At 38.3% G+C, this 17359-nt stretch overlaps 1 protein-coding gene across 2 annotated transcripts in view; it reads left to right on the forward strand.

Annotated features, from left to right (window-relative positions):
• LOC132097851 (A disintegrin and metalloproteinase with thrombospondin motifs 10-like) overlaps nucleotides 1-17359 on the forward strand; it is a 70433-nt gene that overhangs the window by 1914 nt on the left and 51160 nt on the right. The window contains exons 2-7 of one of the 2 annotated variants that reach the window (XM_059503810.1): nucleotides 3249-3303; nucleotides 5480-5802; nucleotides 12338-12696; nucleotides 15249-15408; nucleotides 15985-16187; nucleotides 16937-17020. In XM_059503810.1, the coding sequence (XP_059359793.1) occupies nucleotides 5700-5802; nucleotides 12338-12696; nucleotides 15249-15408; nucleotides 15985-16187; nucleotides 16937-17020 (909 nt within the window). In that variant the 5' untranslated portion in view covers nucleotides 3249-3303; nucleotides 5480-5699. The remainder of the gene's footprint in view (nucleotides 1-3248; nucleotides 3304-5479; nucleotides 5803-12337; nucleotides 12697-15248; nucleotides 15409-15984; nucleotides 16188-16936; nucleotides 17021-17359) is intronic. The other variant, XM_059503809.1, reaches the window with a different exon arrangement.

Consider the following 17359-nt stretch of genomic DNA (forward strand, 5'->3'; position numbering starts at 1 on the left):
CTCAGTAAATAAATAATTACATTGTAACAAGGCCACCTTAAGATAAAGTGTAACCAAGTACTATAGTGAGTAAAACACAATAATGTAATAGATATGTATGTATTTGTAATATACTATTCACATGAAAATACATGAAAATATAGCTGCCTTTTGTATTTTAGGATGAGGGTCCCTTACAAACCAGGATGATCATATTTGGGGGTCCGTGAAATCTGAAAGATTGAAAAGCCCTGCACTAGACTACCACCCTCTGCTGGTGAACACCGTGAACATCATAAGAAAACTGAAGAGGCTCATTGTTTAGGTCGTTAAATAAACAATCTATTGTTTTTTCAAGAGAAAACAAAGTAGGTTTATAGGGTTGGTGTAGTAATCTCTGTCTGGTTCAGGGGTGTGTGGTTTGCGAGCTGGCTAAATTGTTCATGCTCCACAGTCGGTCGTGAATAGCTCTCACATTATGGTCTCTGTTGATGGATTCAGAGTTCATTACCGGTTGTTACATAAGTCACTTCTGCTGACAGTGCATCGGTGATCATTATCTTAATTCCCTTGTTTGTGCTTTGTTTATTTGAAAGAGCGAGCGGAAAATGAATTGAGAAGTGTGATACACCAACTTTTAGTTTTTGGGGTCTTTCCCAGTTTGAATCCTCTGGTTTGTGTAAATCAAGTCTTGTTGTGAGTGTGTAAGACAGTGTTTGTGGAGGCCAGTGGTCTGTGGCTCCTTCATACTGTTACAGTGCAGTGTCAAGCTTAAGTGAGGAGACTTTCTGCTTGTATGTCATCCAAATGGAGATGAAGAGAGACTGCCTAGTTTCCAGAGAGGATCGAGACCCAAGATTTCTCCATTGCAGAGAGGGCTTTACATTCAGTCTGTCATATGTGTTTAATTATCAGAGTTTTTCTCGTGCCTGATGGCTCAGAGTCTCCACCGATGTAGTCTGACAGCACAAAAAGCTTCTTGCCGTCTCAGATCACACATACTCTCGTACCTCCTGTCTGCGCTAACAGTTTACAAGGTCCTTCCTGAAATTTCATGTCACATTTAGCATATGTCGACACGCCATCTGTAGCTTGCAGATGCTTCTTGTTTATGATTTACCCCCAAGAGCAGCCAATTATGAAGTTCAGCTCCTTCAAGGCCACAGCTGAATTTTTTGGAGACGATGTTGCTCTGCGAGGTCATGTTTTCCTGTGGCCTCTGTGGCTTGAGCTCCTTCTCCTGCTTTGTGGGCCGGTGTTTTTATCACAAAACCGGCCACAGATGGACAAGTGAATCATTCACTGGAAAAGTTGAGTTGTTTCCCCTTATTTACACAATTTCTGTTTTATTGTTTTACATTTATAATGGGAACTGATTCTGATTCCTCTTAGTGTTTTTGGTTCCAATAATGTCAGCATTAATGAATTATTTAATTGACCGTAACTATATATTAAAGAAGTTACCAACAGATTATTTGTTTATTTATTTATTTTGAACCAACTTAATAAAGTGTTTTATTCAGGAAGTTGTGCTTTAGGATTTGATTCACTAAAAAGTACTATTTCAAAGAATTCATCATTCGTTTTGCAAACGGATAACACTGGCTGCACTGTAACTATATTTTAAAGAGATAGTTCACCCAAAAATGACCACCCTCATGTCGTTCCAAACTTGTAAGAGCTTCGTTCATCTTCGGAACACAAATTAAGATATTTTGGATGAGCTCTCTTACCCTCCATAGACAGCAAGGATCCTAACACGATCGAGGTCCAGAAACATAGTAAGGACGTTGTTAAAGAAAGTGAAAAAAGTGAAGTGACATTCAGCCAAGTATGGTGACCCATACTCAGAATTTGTGCTCTGCATTTAACCCATCCGAAGTGCACACACAGAGCAGTGAACACACACACACACTGTGAGCACACACCCGGAGCAGTGGGCAGCCATTTATGCTGCGGCGCCCGGGGAGCAGTTGGGGGTTCGATGCCTTGCTCAAGGGCACCTAAGTCGTGGTATTGAAGGTGGAGAGAGAACTGTACATGCACTCCCCCCACCCACAATTCCTGAAATAATTAAAATAATTAATGTGACATCAGTGGTTCAACCGTAATTACGAGATCAACCGAAGCTATGAGAATACGTTTTGTGCTCAAAGAAAACAAAAATAACGACTTTATTCAACAATTTGTCTTCTCCGTGTCACCCTTGCACCATTTTGGAGAGTATCACATTCGTAAACAACGTATGCAACTTATGTATGCAAATACGTTTTTGGGGATATTTTGTGGAATGCTTACAGTATGTGAGTAATATTAAACCTAAAAATAAACCAATACTGATCCCAATACAACATAATGTTGTCCTTTCATGTTGAACAAGCCTCAAAGCCACGTAGTTCGTGACACACAAATGAAGAACACAGGACCAAATCTTGGACCTTTTTTTACAAGATTTAGATAAGACAATGTTTTAATGAAAACCACCGACCTCAGTCTAGTAACTTCACAATAAAACAAGTCTCTAACAAGAGGTAATGCAAGTAAAGAGGCTTTTGCCAAGCAGGAAATAACAGTAAAAAGCCTGGAGGGTTGAAAGGGTGTGGAGAGCACAGGGGCATGTAGTCTATCACTATTTGTAAGGGACAAAGACCTCTTAGTGTTTTAAGATTACTTGCTGCACTTAAGCTGTTTCAATGCAACCCATAGGAAATGAGGGGAACTTAAAACCAGCATCAGCCTCTGAGGCCACTTTTGGGTCCTGACCTATTTGTTGCTGCTATTTTCTTTTTTCAGTCAAAACAGAGAGTGTTTGATTTTTAATGGAAGAGAATGTAGAATATTGTCAGGCAGTTTAACATGGCTTATTTTGTGGCAACAGAAATCTTGGATGAGTTTCGCACAGTGGTTTCAAATAGCTTTCCAAGACGGTTTTTCCTTAGAAATTAGACAAAACTTCCTCACACACACAGACGCACACTACTTTGGTCATTGTCTTTTTTGTGGTACTAGTCAGGAATAGTTATCCTTGATGGACAAATGAGTGCACAAACTCTATATTCCTTCTCTCACCCTTTCCCAAATTGTCTCTCTTTCTCTCTCCTTTAAACACTCTTTTTTTGAGTTTGAGTTCATACTTTTTTTCATCAGGAGGCAACTTGTATTCTTATACTGCCAAATCATTTCCCATCTGTTCTTGATTACCTTTGTCTGCACTTGGTTTCTCTTCACCCACCAAAGCTTGTATGGCATCTCTTTCTACCTCTTCCCAGAAAGCATGGAGTGAGGATTATATAGAGAATGAAAAAAAAGGAAGGCGAGAAGAAGGTAGGATAGCTTTTATGGATGTTGATGTTGATCATCAGAGGTGGGTAGTAACGAGTTACATTTACTTTGTTACATTTACTTGAGTAATTTTTTGGGGTAACTAATACTTTTCGGAGTATATTTAAAGATGGGTACTTTATACTCTTACTTGAGTACATTTTTGGGGAAAAATCTGTACTTTTACTTCGTTACTGTGGGCGACGCTCCTCTCGTTACTTTATCTTAATGCAATAAATGTTATAATGCTTCAGTTTATTCCAAACGCGCCGTCTACTTTTCTCTGGGCAATGAGCGATGCCCATTCGCGAATGATTCATTCTTTTGAGTCAATTCTGTTCAAATGCTTGATCAAACCAGTTGGCAAACAAGTGAATTGGTTCATGAATCAGTTTGAATGATTTGTTCAGTTCCCTGCCGCACGCGCTGAGCGTCTGTAGTGGTTCACTCAGAGTTATAACGTTAAACATCAGCAGCATTGAAAACGTGTCTGGAACTGCACTGAATTGAAAGCAAATCTGCAAAGGCTATTATTTGCTTGCGATGGAGATCCTTATTAGATGAACACCGCGTGTGCTGTCTACTGTTTAACAGGTAATAACTTGGGCTACATTCGATTACAGTACACGATACCTGTGACATTAGTTTGTTGTACGTGTGTGGCTTATAAGAGGGGAGTCAAGTTGAATGCAGCTTCGAAAAGACAAAAAATAGCTGATTAAGATTTTATTAATTTTAATACAATCACACCTGTACGAGTAGGCTACGTTCAGCAAGTCATATCATCAGCTGCTAAATTCAGATCTGTGATTGCTTGCTGGCGCTGAGCCAGAGATAGATGTGTTTTTACAGCGCTGCACATTATAACCAATCACACATGATTCTTTTGAGCTTATTAAAGCATTGGCCAATCAGAGGTGTTCCGATGAGTCATCGCTAAAATCCCGGTGCTTCCTTCACTCGCTCACTGACTGAATACCTCTTTCTGGCGAATTCTCTCGTCAGAAACAACAAAGTGCAGATGTGTGTACGAATCTTTAATTAAGATATTGATTTCACGGTGTTAACAGTTTCAGTGATTTTAATGGGAGTTTCTGAGAGTGATTGAAATCTAGACTGTCAGTGAAAATGATCTTTAATAATGTAAATGTTATTTGCTCTCTTTCTGAACAATGATTAGTAGCAATATTTATATTACATTAACTTTCAATGTTAAATTCACATTTAATATAAAGTCAGTCGTATTAAAAATATGTTATGGCATGACACCTATATCTGTTACTTAAGTAAACAGACTGGGTTTTATAATAAATTACATAAATTGGAGTAAAGGCTGATGAAATATATACATTTATACACACACACATACATTACATACATTTTATCTATATATCTAAATAAAAATAAGCTCAGTATATATGACCCAAAGTAACTAGTAACTAACTACTTGAGTAGATTTTTTATCCGATACTCTTTTACTCTTACTCAAGTAACTATTCAAGACTAGTACTTTTACTTGAGTAAATATTTCTAAAAGTACTTTTACTTTTAATTGAGTACAGTTTTTGGGTACTCTACCCACCTCTGTTGATCATACTATATGCTTGCAGTATGCAGTGTGTATACTATATATAGTATTACAGGTAACTGATCTAATACGGTTAAGGTGCATTGACAGCTGTCAGCCATGTCTGTACTCAAATGAGCAGTATGAACTTATTTACCCAGCACATTTTTTTTTATTTTGGTTGCACATGCACCCCAGTGCATTATGCAGCGAACACATCCTATGACTTGTTCTCTCTCTTTGTGTCCCTGTCCCATTCGAAACAGGGGTGCCACACAAGTCCCTCTTGTAGTAGGCTATTTCTTAGATTAGGACATTTTGTTTTATAGCCTGCTCCAGACGTCAGCTTGCCCTCCTGACCTCACAATGCTTTCCTTTCTTTTGCACTCTTCCGGTGAAGGACAGAGTGCAGAGAAACAGCAGCCCCCAGGTTAGAAAGTGTTTTTTTCCCTTTCCACTTGAATGTGAAAGGAGGAATGATTGATTAGCTCTAGCAACAGGATGCAAACAACAGCCTCCCAAGGCAATATGCTTGACTGGTCAGAGAGGAACCTTTAAGCCAAGAAACTCGCCGCCTTTTTGCATCTATCTAACCTTTTTGTCTTTCGATAGGGAGGCTCTTCATATTTATGATCCTCGGTTGTACACATCTTAGAACTGCCCATCCTCCACCTCCAACCCAGAGAGGTAAAGCATCAAGATCCACATAGAAGCGAAGCCACCATGGCTCCAGAATTCTGTGCGTCACTTTGGTGAGCGTGGGGCCGTCAGAGGACAGAAGACATGTTGGGACAGAGGGCTGGGCACCGCATTGAAGCTTGCTGTAGTAACCATGGAAACGGTGTGGAGGAGTTTGGCCTACATTGGCATCATCGCCATGGTTGCCAGTGGAGTGGCAGAGAGTTGGAGTCCTGAGGAGTTTGCTCAGTCTCAAGGTGAGATTCCTAATTATAATATGAAAAATATATGAAAAATAAGTGTTCATTTCATTTTAGCAATCATTTGCTGCCGTTAAACTGCATTAAAGTGGGCAGCTGCCATCCTAAGTTTTGAAAGAAGTCTCTCGTGCACACCATTTATTTAATCAAAAATACAGTAAAAACAATAATATGTTTAAATATTATTACAGTTTAAAATAGCTGTTTTCTTTTCTAATATATCTTCAAATGTAATTTATTCCTGTGTAGGCAAAGCTGAATTTTTTAAAATAATGTCACGTGACCCTTTAAAAAGTCAATTTAATATTCTTCAATTTAGTTTCTTATTATCAATGTTGCTGCCAAATATTTTGTGAAAAACATGATGGATGTAACTATTCACTCAACTCATGATTCAGTCAAAAACAGAATGGTATGACTTCAGTTTTGTATACATAAAAAATATCTGCATGAGACACAGATTCACTCTCTGCCAGCAGGTGGCACTTTAAGCATTTCCTTGGTTTCCGCTGTAAACAAAGCAGCGCTGCAGTTATAAACTTTAATATGCATTATACAGAGGCAAGATTAAAGGGGTCATATGATGCAATTTCAAGTTTTCCTTTTTCTTTGGAGTGTTACAAGCGCAGTCCATGCCCCCCCCCCAAAACGTCTTGTTCTAACACGCCCCCACATGTCTACATCAGTATGTGATTTGCATAATGCCGCCCAGATGTTTAGGGAAAGAAAGAAGGCATTCCTTTTATTCTCATTGTAGTATTTTTGTTTCTGCTGCCGCCATGTTGTATAGACGCTGTGTGTTTCATTGTGAAAGTGGAACTACTTTGTTTGGCCTTCCAAAAGAGGACGATATTCACTTCGTCATGCCTGGAGCTGCTCCTTGCTGGTCGCTGAGGAAATACATCAACTTTACACAATAATTTACAGTATGTGGAAAATAATGTTTCTTTGAAAACAAGATTTAAGTGAAATAAAATTACTCTGAAATTGATCACTTTTGTTCAATCAAGTTAATGCACCCGGGCTAAAAAAAAAAAAAAGAAAATACTCACCCCCATGTCATCATGTCTTTCTTTCTTCAGCCACAGAGAAATTAAGGTTTTGAGAGAAACATTCCAGGATTTTTTTTCATATAGTGGACTTCAACAGAACTCAATGGGTTGAAGGTCCAAATTAAAGTTTCATTGTAGCTTCAAAGGGCTCTACAGGATCCCAGCTGAGAAATAAGACATTATCTAGCGAAACAATCTGTCATTTAAAAAACAAATACAAATAAAAATGTATATACTTTTTAACCATAAATGCTTGTCTTGCACTAGCTCTGCATTTATGTATCAACTTATTATGTAGTCACATTGGAGTGGTCACACCTTAAGTACCAACCCAGTGTTTACAAATGTACTTTACAAAAAAAGGTAAACGAGGTTGGACTATTTTGAAGTTAGAGAAGAAAACAGATGGAATTCAGTACTACTTCTGCCTACATCACGCCTAAAAACTATATAAATTGTAATATCTTTTAGAAAATGACAGATTGTTTCACTAGATAAACCCTCATACCTCGTCTAGGATTGTGTAGAGCTCTTTGAAGCTGCACTGGAACTGCAATTTGGACCTTCAAACCGTTGGCCACCATTGAAGTCCACTATATGAAGTGAAATATCCTGGAACGTTTTCCTAAAAAACCTTAATTTCTTGGATGACATGGGAATGAGTTAATTATCAGGAAATATTAATTCTGAAAGTGAACTAATCCTTTAACATAATAGCAATATCTCATAATTTGCAAGACGGACTGCTATTTCAATTTGACTAATAAATAGTAATTATTACTTTTGTCAGACTGAAATCAACTTTTAAAGTGCTTGTAAACACATTTCGTGTTGCAGTAGAAGTTACCTGAGAAACTTTCCGTACATTTCACGTTGCACAATGGATGCAGCAATGGCAGATCATCAAAGCGTAAAACAGAATGAATTGTTAGCCTCAAGCTTTGAACAGTAACAAACCATTTAGACAACCAGGAACAGATGCACTGCGACGTCAGTTATCCATCACAAGAGCCAGCCATACTCAATGACCCATCTTTCCATGAAACCGACCACTGTCTCAATTCATACAATTAGTGACCCATTTATCTCTGTGACGAGAGTCACATGAGGCACTTTTTTAGACATCCAACTTTAAAATGTACATTCCTGTAACATACTAATGTTGTTAAGTGCTAAATTCTAAATATATAAGATTTAAAGAGATACAAAGGTTATATAATAAGAACATGTTCAAGCATGTGGATTTGACTTCACTGCTTCGTCTGGTCCAGTTCAGGACAAGCGTGTGAGCGTGTCTGGCTGAGTTTCTGTGTGTTTATTCAAAAGGCGGATGGGACAAATATGCAGACCAGCCATAGTTGCTGTTAGACGTCATTTTTTGGCCTATGAATAATTTAATAATGCATTTTTCCCTCTTATAACCAGGGTTACATCATGTAGTGTACAGTTATTAAAGCAGAGCACCAAGTTTATGTGTAATCTCGCCACATGCAGTGATGCACAGGCATATATTTAAATCTCGTAGTCCAAATAGCAGTGTGGCAGACGGTACACAAACAGGATATGGATGGGTTTTGAGTCGCTGACAGGGCCTCTGTTCAAGAAAGACTGACTTCTCAGCCTGGCATGGGGAAGAGTTTTCTCCTCCACAAGTCTGGGCGCACTCGCTGACTTGATGCAGCTGTTGCACATCTGGGAAAGGTGGACATACTTCTCCCTCTCTTTTTCTCCGGCCCGGTTTCCACAGGAAAACTTTGGTTTAAAAAAAGGGGGGGTTCACTTTAGTTTCCCGCACGGCCCTAATTAAAGGTTGTTCTCCTTAACCTTCTAAAATAAACTTTCAAACCCTGGGCGGCTCCTGTTGGTGGTTTATTTGAATCAAAAGTGAAGTCTTTATTCTTTTAATGGTGCTCTGTCCGTGGCGAGGGAGTTTATGGGGAAGTAACACAGTCGTCCTCCTTCTCTCGGGTTCCTTGTTGAGATTAAAGACACATCAAAGGCTCTGGAGGATTGGTGCACCCTGTAGGTGTAAGAGCAGGGAGTACCCTTCCATCAATTGTGGGCCTTATGTTTATTTAAGATAGCGCCAGTTGATGGCGGGCAGAGGGCTGGGTGTGTTGTACAGTTTGAGCTCCGCTTTCATGCTTTGACATAAGACCCAGCTGTGCCTCTGGCTCCTGTTATTGAGACTGTCTGGATTGAAGTTCTAGAGAGAGGCTAGATTACCTTTAGGCCTGCATTGGCTAATTTGCAGACACTTTTATCCAGAGTGACTTAAAGTACAGGTTTAGTGGACGGATGGCCCCTCTAGAATAACTTGGGGCAAAATGTGTTACTTAAATTTAAATAAGTAACAAATAAGCAACAAAGTAAGTTAATAAGTAACAAAATAAATTGTCTTATGGTGTAAATTGTAAAAGGAAACACATTGTTTTGCATGTTCAGTCCTAAAAGTAATCTTGAACATTTCATTTAACAGTCTTTTTACTTCCAAACCACTCCACCACTGATTTCTTTTACAATTGATTGTAATTTTTAAACCTTACACAGCATTTGCTGTTAGAATGTTGGGTGTATAAGGCTAGAAGTGAGCTATCCAATGATGGAACTCTTCTGTTGGTTCGAGTCTGCGCAGGTTTTAAAAAGCCAATGGAAACACATGTGGGGCGCAGAAGCAGCCACTCTTTCAGTAATTAGACAGTCTTATTAAGTGGCCCAGTCTGAGTAACTGCTGTGAGGAGAGAACGATGTGATCTTTTATATTTTCAGCACTTGGTTTGAGCCTTCATTCCCTCCGTATGAAGGGCTTAATGAAATAGACCGTGTTCTCTAAGGTTACTTGTCCTTCTCGTGCCATTGTACACAATGCCAAATTTAATATAAGTCATATGGTGAGTCTGCTGATGTATTTCTACAGCTTTGAGAGATTACGGAAAAGTAGTAAGTCTAGTTGAATATAGGTCATGCACAAGTCTCATCTTCATGCCTCTGCACCCAAACAAAAGAGACATTGCTGTCACCCTTCTCACAGTGTTTGAACTGGCAAGATGGAGTAAACAAACCAATTGGACAAACCAGTGGAACAAACCTTGTTTCACATTAAGGACACTGATCCTGGTGTACTTATTCACATCTGAATGTATAAAAGGGTTTAGTTTGGTTTCAGGATGTTTGTCTCTTTGGCAATCTCCGCCCCTTGGGTGCAAGTTTTTCAAATGCCGAATTTTGGACAATTAATCTCCAGGCCCGCTGTCGGGAACAGGAAGTATACAATTTCAGGATTTCCATAGCAACAGGCAGCCCTTGGCCTTTGGGCTGCTAACTTGCTTTTCTTCTCTGTGGTCTACTCAATGGTTTCACTGTGAACTCTTTTGTTCGCCAATTGACACGGTCAGAGTACATAACTGCAACTGAATAAAATCCTTGTTAGTAACCAGAGGCTCTTTACATGGGCCTCAAATGATCCAAGGGACAGCGATCTGCTTGAAATAGTTTGTTTACGGCTATATTGTTGGTTTGAGTTAACAGTTCTCCTTTGCTTGGATCCTAAAAGTACATTAGTAGTACAAATACTACAAAAGTAGTATTTTTTTGTGGTCTTGGAGTGATACTGACAATTAGAAGCATAATTTCCTTCATATGGCTCACCCCTTGCATCTTAAAGAGCAGGTCATATGGGTTTTTGAAAAACATCTCTTTTGCAGTTTGTAAGGTAGCTATCCTGCAATGTAAACAGTCTGCAAAGTTGTTAATCAAAAAAGTGCATGATAAACAAAGATATTGTCTTTCAAAAGAAAGAGTCGACTCAGAATCGCCTTAATAAGTCGTTATATATAAAAAAAAAATGTTTTGCCTGTTACCAGTATATGTCACTGGGTAACACATTAGCATAATCCCGCCTGCCCATGAAATACAAACACTCTCTGTGTCGAGAAGACACTGTGTTCAAGGATTCCACAGCAATACAATTTAAACCTTTTGTTGTGCTCGTCACTTTATCAAGGACTGCCTCTCTAATCTTGCCTTTTATCTTCGTTGGCTTCAAATCTTTATTTGGACCAACAAGCTTCTCCGAACCACATCGTTCAAAGACGATTGGTACGTTATGTGTACATTTTCAATTGAGTGCTCAAAATATCCAATTTATTATTTTTTTTTTGTGCTTATATGTGATGTATACCTATAGTGCAGCTTTAGGTTTCCAGGTAAAGCACGGTATTACTGTTTTACTGAAATAATTCTGATAATTTGCTGTGAACCCACGATTTCCTAAAAATGTATTAATGTATAATTACTTTGTTTAATAATAAATAATGTAGTGTAGTGCACAGACTTTATAATCATTGTGAAAGTGCTGTTTATGTAGTTATAGTGCAGGGAGTAAGAAACCTGGTAGAGAGAGACAAGTTAGGCTGGGGCTCATGTGATACAGATGTTCTGCGTTATAATTAAAGGTTAAGACAGGGAGCATCTTTTGTCTGTCGTTATTCAGACATAACTGTAGACATATTTTGGTTTTCAAACTGTATTGTTTCATCAGTTAGTCACGTTAGCACTCATCATTTGGCCTAACATATCTACCATTAATTTTTGTTAAGTGTTTACAGTTTTGCAGCTTAAATTTAGCTTTAGGCATGATTTGCTTGCATAAGTGATAAACAAAATGTTTTTATGTTGTTATTTTAAGAACTGATTGGAGCACTATACTATACTGTATTATACTGTATTATGTAAAGGTGCATGCTAGGGTTGCCAGGTTACCATAACAAAACCCACCCAATTGCTATTCAAAACTAGCCCAATCGTGTTCCGAGGGTGGTCCCCCATAAAAAAAAAAATCGGTGCAGAAAATGTGAAAAGAGTGTGCAGATTCCATTTAGGCCTGGTCATGTGATTGTAAAAGTATGATGGCACCTGTAAAGTGATCCCAGTAAAATTACATTTGTAAAATTTGTAAACATTTGTAAATTTGTAAAATTAGTCAAATTAAATTTGTTAGGCTACTGGTTTGGTTTTGATGTCATTATTTATATAGCTAAATGTGAATTTATATTCTAAATTTGTAACTATTGTATATTATATAATATACTTTAATTTTATGGTATATTATAACTTAATAATTTCCACTACAGTTCAAAAGTTTAGGCTTAATATATAGTTTTTATGATCATGTGACACTTAAAGCTGAAGTAATGGCCGCTGAAAAAATTCAGCTTTCCCATCACTGGAATAAACTACATTTTGAATTATATTACAATAGTAAACAGTTACTTAAATATACTGCATATTAGAATATTGTATAATTGTATTTACGAACAGATAAAAAATCATACTCCAAACTTTCGAATTGTAATGTATAAAACATTTTTTCCTTTTTAATAAGAAAGATTTCGATCTTTTAATTGCTTATTGTGTGAGCTGTATAAACTCAACTCAGCTTCCATCCTTCAATCTAAAGCATATTTTTTGCCTTTCCACAGCTGAGTTTCTGTCCAGCTTGGGCCAGTATGAGATCGCCATCCCAGTGCGTGTGGGGCCACATGGGGATATGCTATCGGAAGAGGAGACCTCTCACAGGAATGGCAGACACCGGCGTAGCACGGAAACGCAGAACGTTCCAGAGCCGCAGCTGTACTATCAGCTCTCCACGTCGAGTGCTGACCTTTTGCTCAACCTCACACTGCAGGGAGGACTGCTCTCGCGACAGTTCCGTGTGGAATACTGGAAGAGGGGCCGCTTGGCTTGGAGTCACCCATACTTGCCCAACTGCCACTATGTGGGTCACTTACAGCACCAGCCTCAATCTAGTTCTGTGGCTCTAAGCAACTGTAATGGCCTGGTAAGCTCCATTAGATTTTTGAAACAAACAGTGCTGTGTCTTAAGGCACAATGATGTACTAATTAGTGTGCACCTAACCTATGTCTGCACTCAAATTACATCAAATGCAGAAGTCTGCCAAATGGGATGCACCTGTAGCCTTAAAGGGAAGGTTCACCCAAAAATGAAAATTCTGTCATTAATTACTCGCCCTCATGTCGTTTCAAACCCATAAGACCTTCATTCATCTTCAGAACACAATTTGTTGATGAAATCCAAGGGCTCTCTAACCCTGCATAGACAGCAGCACAACTGACATGTTCAAGGCCCAAAAAGGTAGTAAGGAGATTGTTAAAATAGTCCATGTGACTAGTGGTCGACCGATGTATCGCCAAGGCAAATATCAGTCAATATTTGGCATTTTTCAAATATATGCATTGGCCAGTAAGTTTTTCTGCTTGGCTGATGTGTTTGAGATGGGGCTTTTATTTTAATGGCAGTGCCTGAGTGCACACACAGTGCTCACACTCTCTCTTGTTCGCTGTCGTTGTTAACAGTTCTGTCTAATACAGATAGAAGTCTGTCTAATAATCAGATCAAACGGTTAAACAAAGGAATTAATATATACAAAAGGTATTATAACAATTGCTTTTATATTATTAGTAGTAGAAAGGCAAACATTATAATACTTTCTCGTTTGCCATCAGCATTAAGCAAATACTCATTTATATCATTTAAACAAATCTTTGAATGACTAATGAATATTTAATTTCACAAACCTTGCAAACTTAGTCGAATCCAGCTGTGAGATCTTGTGAAGTGTGTATGAGTATCCAGCATGATCATGTGTTCTCTGTGTGACGGTCGGCCTGTGTGAACTGAATGCTTTAAACTTTAAACCTGATCTCATATTATGCTGCACTTTATGTATTCTCCCACTGTCAAATTCATGTCATTTTTACTGTGTGCTGTATGTAAAATGAGTGTTACCTTGGCTTTATTTGAAAAACATGATTCCCAATGCACACAAACTGAGTGCCCTGTTGGTTACAGTGGTTACTTCCTTTTTAATTATATTTTTTATTAAATATTTATTTTTTTGTGAAAAATACTTTGTCATCTAAAGTATAAGTATGTTTATTTTACACTTTACTTTTTTAATCCATTGTCAAATGATTTCAAATTTTTTAAATATGAATAAAAAAATAATAATAATATACACACACACATATCGGCTTTATATCGGCTATCGGCCCCACTGCTTTCCAAGATATCGGCATCGGCTGTCAAAAAACCAATATCGGTCGACCACTACATGTGACATCAGTGGTTCAATTCTTCATTTCTGTGTCAGTCTTCATTGTGCATTCACTGTCAGTCGTACTGACCTCAAACCTTTCAATGAATGTTGACTTGACATAGAAAAGATTAGCAACTGTTTTTTTTTTTGCTTTTTTTTTTTTACCAAAATCACTTTAAAATGCTAATTGTTTTTGTCTTGTTACTACACTTTTGAAAAACTATTTTATTTTATTTTATTTTATTTATGGATTTGTCCTATTTACTTAAGTATCTCACTGTAACACAGGTTTTTGCTTACATTAAAGAAAAGGAGGGACAAGTAAAAATTATTGTGCTTTTTTGCTGTAAAACCACTTGTTAGACATTTCCATCACATGAGGCTCAGATGATATCCGTAATGCCGTATGCTAAAGTAATGATGTATTATACAACGTAATCTCTTTCTTTCTACACTTGAGTGAGTTGTCATGGTGCCCTTGTAGATCTGAAATGGGCAGCTGTTGCTAAAGTCTGTCTCTCCCAGCTGGTGTAAAGCTCAACTCTAAAAACAGGTGTTTTGGAGCCTAATGATGGATTTAGTTTCAAGCGGCATGCCGTGGCCTGCTCATTACTTGCCAGAGCTGGTAATACACCTGTGTAAACAAATCACAAAGTCAAGACCAATGCTTGTTTATCCAGACCCTTTGAGTACAGTGTTAAGTCTCTGATAAATGCCATCCGACAACCTGGATGCAGTATTGGGTGATTCATCTACCTGGCATCGCAGGTGCTAATACACGACTGGCCTGGTCGATAATTTATCCATTTTTAATTGTGTGTGCACCAAACACCATGGAGGATTAAGCTTGCTCATGATGATGGTAAGAAACTTCCAGGTTAATTATTGGTGATCAGAGTAGCATGACTAAATTCATCAGGGAATGCTCAGTGTGTCCACAAGAGCATCACTAAGCACATTACAGGATTATGTGGACTTTAAAAGTGTGACTGAAAGAGATGAAGAGAGGAAACAATGAAACATGCTAAGATCCTTTGGCCATCTGCCATGAGTTCCCATTTCATACAGGATTATTAGCCCAGCACAAGCTCATTATTTTAGAGGGGAGACTAATGATGGGATGATTTGATCTTGTCAGGAACTTGAATGTATCTAGAGTGTAAAATCTGATTGCCCATGGAGGCCAATGTTTCGTTTTTTCACATGCAAGCAAAAGCATGTCATACATTTCAGTGACAGACCCTTCATGCTAATCTGAAGCTTGTTTTTTCAGCAAGGGGTCATTGTAGCTGGAGGTGAGGAGTACCTTATCGAACCCCTGGTTTCTGCTCAAAACTTCACTAATGAGGATGGCAGAGAAGGGCACCCCCATGTGGTGTACAAACGGTCGTCTCTAAGATACCAAAACATGGACCAGTCCTGTGGAGTCATCGGTAAGAACTAAAAATGCCAAGACCAAAAAGACCTTTTAAATTCAACTGACAAGAGAAAATTGTGTTCGCCAACCCATTTCATGAGGTATTTCGGCTTGTATGATAGGCTATCCCGTTTTATTCCCAACATTAAAAGTCACTTTGTAATAAAAGTAGCGACAGATCTTTTTATTCATATTGTGACTTCAATCCAAGGGGAAATGGATTATTAAAAAATGTCGGGCAGGAACTTGGTTTTATGCATGAACTGTTGATTGAATGGAGGCAAATCTGAATGCAAGCTTGTATGCAAATTTATGAACTCCCGGGGATGGGATGACGGGAGTCCAGTAATAAAAAAAGAAATAAAATAAAAAATTTGGTAACTCTGCAAATGGAACAGCAGCGTACTTGATAACGTCAGTCAGCTCGCCTTGGCTACAGCAGTAGTACAGCAGTTTCTTTACTGTATTTACAATAAGACGAAATATGATATCAAACACTGCCTATTTTCGTTTCCATTTAAACATATTAATAGCCGCAGAAATGTATTTCAGGAAACGTACATACATTACAATTGTGGCCATTTCTCTTAAGATGAAAAGCCTGGTAAAAGCTATGGATGGTGGCAGAGAACGATAAAGCCCTCACCCAACCAGATGGGACGGGGCCAGTTACCACTGAAGCGTTCTGTCAGCCGAGAACGCTACGTGGAAACCCTGGTGGTGGCCGATAAGATGATGGTCAGCTATCACGGCCGTCGCGATATCGAGCAGTACATTCTGGCTGTCATGAATATTGTAAGCTTCAACTCTCCTTGTTCTTGTTTGCATGCTTAAAAGAATAGTTCACACACTTGTCACTTTTCATGTCTTTTAAAAACCAAGACTTTTTTATTTATTTCATAGCAGAATGTCCAAGCTGCTCTTTTCTGTACATTGAACATGAAAGGTTACCATGTCAATTTAAGATTTTGATCTGTTCCCCACAAAGCTATCATATGGGTTCAGGTACTTTCAGGATGATTTTTTGGTGCTTATTTGGAGTTATTTGGACACTCTGGTTTCCATTTGCTTTCATTTTACGGAAAAAAGCTGTACGGACACTCTGCTAAACTCTTTGCCGGTTACTTGAGATCCTTACAGAGACCTAAAATGAACAGCCTGCAATGATGTCCCACAGACTAAGTGAATCTTCAGAGGATGTTTGACCTATCCAGGTCATTTGTATTGGCTCAAACAATAATGATTAAATGAAAACCAGTTGTCTAAGTAACTGTCTTCTTTCACCCTGAGGATCCATATTTCACTCTTCAATTTATAATCCCCATGGGCAATTTGTGGCATTGTTACAAATAGTTTCACACCTGTGGAATGTGTTTAATGAAGGGATTACCTCACCTCGCAGCCCCAGCGCAGCAGTTAGCACTGGTTTTATAGTAGACTGTAAAATGTCCATCTTTATAGTAAAGAGCAGGAATAGAAAGGTCTAAAAACAGACAATTGTCTCGTTTTTAAGACTGGTTTTTTCTTGTTTCCCTGGAGGTCAGGTTGCCAAACTGTTCCAGGATTCTAGCCTGGGGAATGCAGTGAACATCGTTGTGACGAGGCTTATTCTACTGATGGAAGACCAGGTACTCTTATTGAAGCATGTTTGCCTAAAGGTTTGGTACATTTATTACATTTGCCTGATCACAACATTTGTGTGCTTTAAATTCCTGTCATGCATTACCATTCATAAAGGGACATTTTAAGTGAACAAAGAAATGCCACAACATGTTTCTGTTTCTGGTCCACTGGTGTGTTATATAAAATATAAATGCCTCTGGTGCGCATTGGATTTGTGAAAAGTATAAAAAATGGTTTAACAAGCATTGTGATTGCAAGCACTCTGTATCCACTTAGTTTAAATATAAAACATCTATTATTTTAACATTTTGATGATTTAGGATAGAAATATACACTATTGTTAA

The sequence above is a fragment of the Carassius carassius genome, chromosome 21 (assembly GCF_963082965.1).
Source record: "Carassius carassius chromosome 21, fCarCar2.1, whole genome shotgun sequence".
Classification (NCBI taxonomy): domain Eukaryota; kingdom Metazoa; phylum Chordata; class Actinopteri; order Cypriniformes; family Cyprinidae; genus Carassius; species Carassius carassius.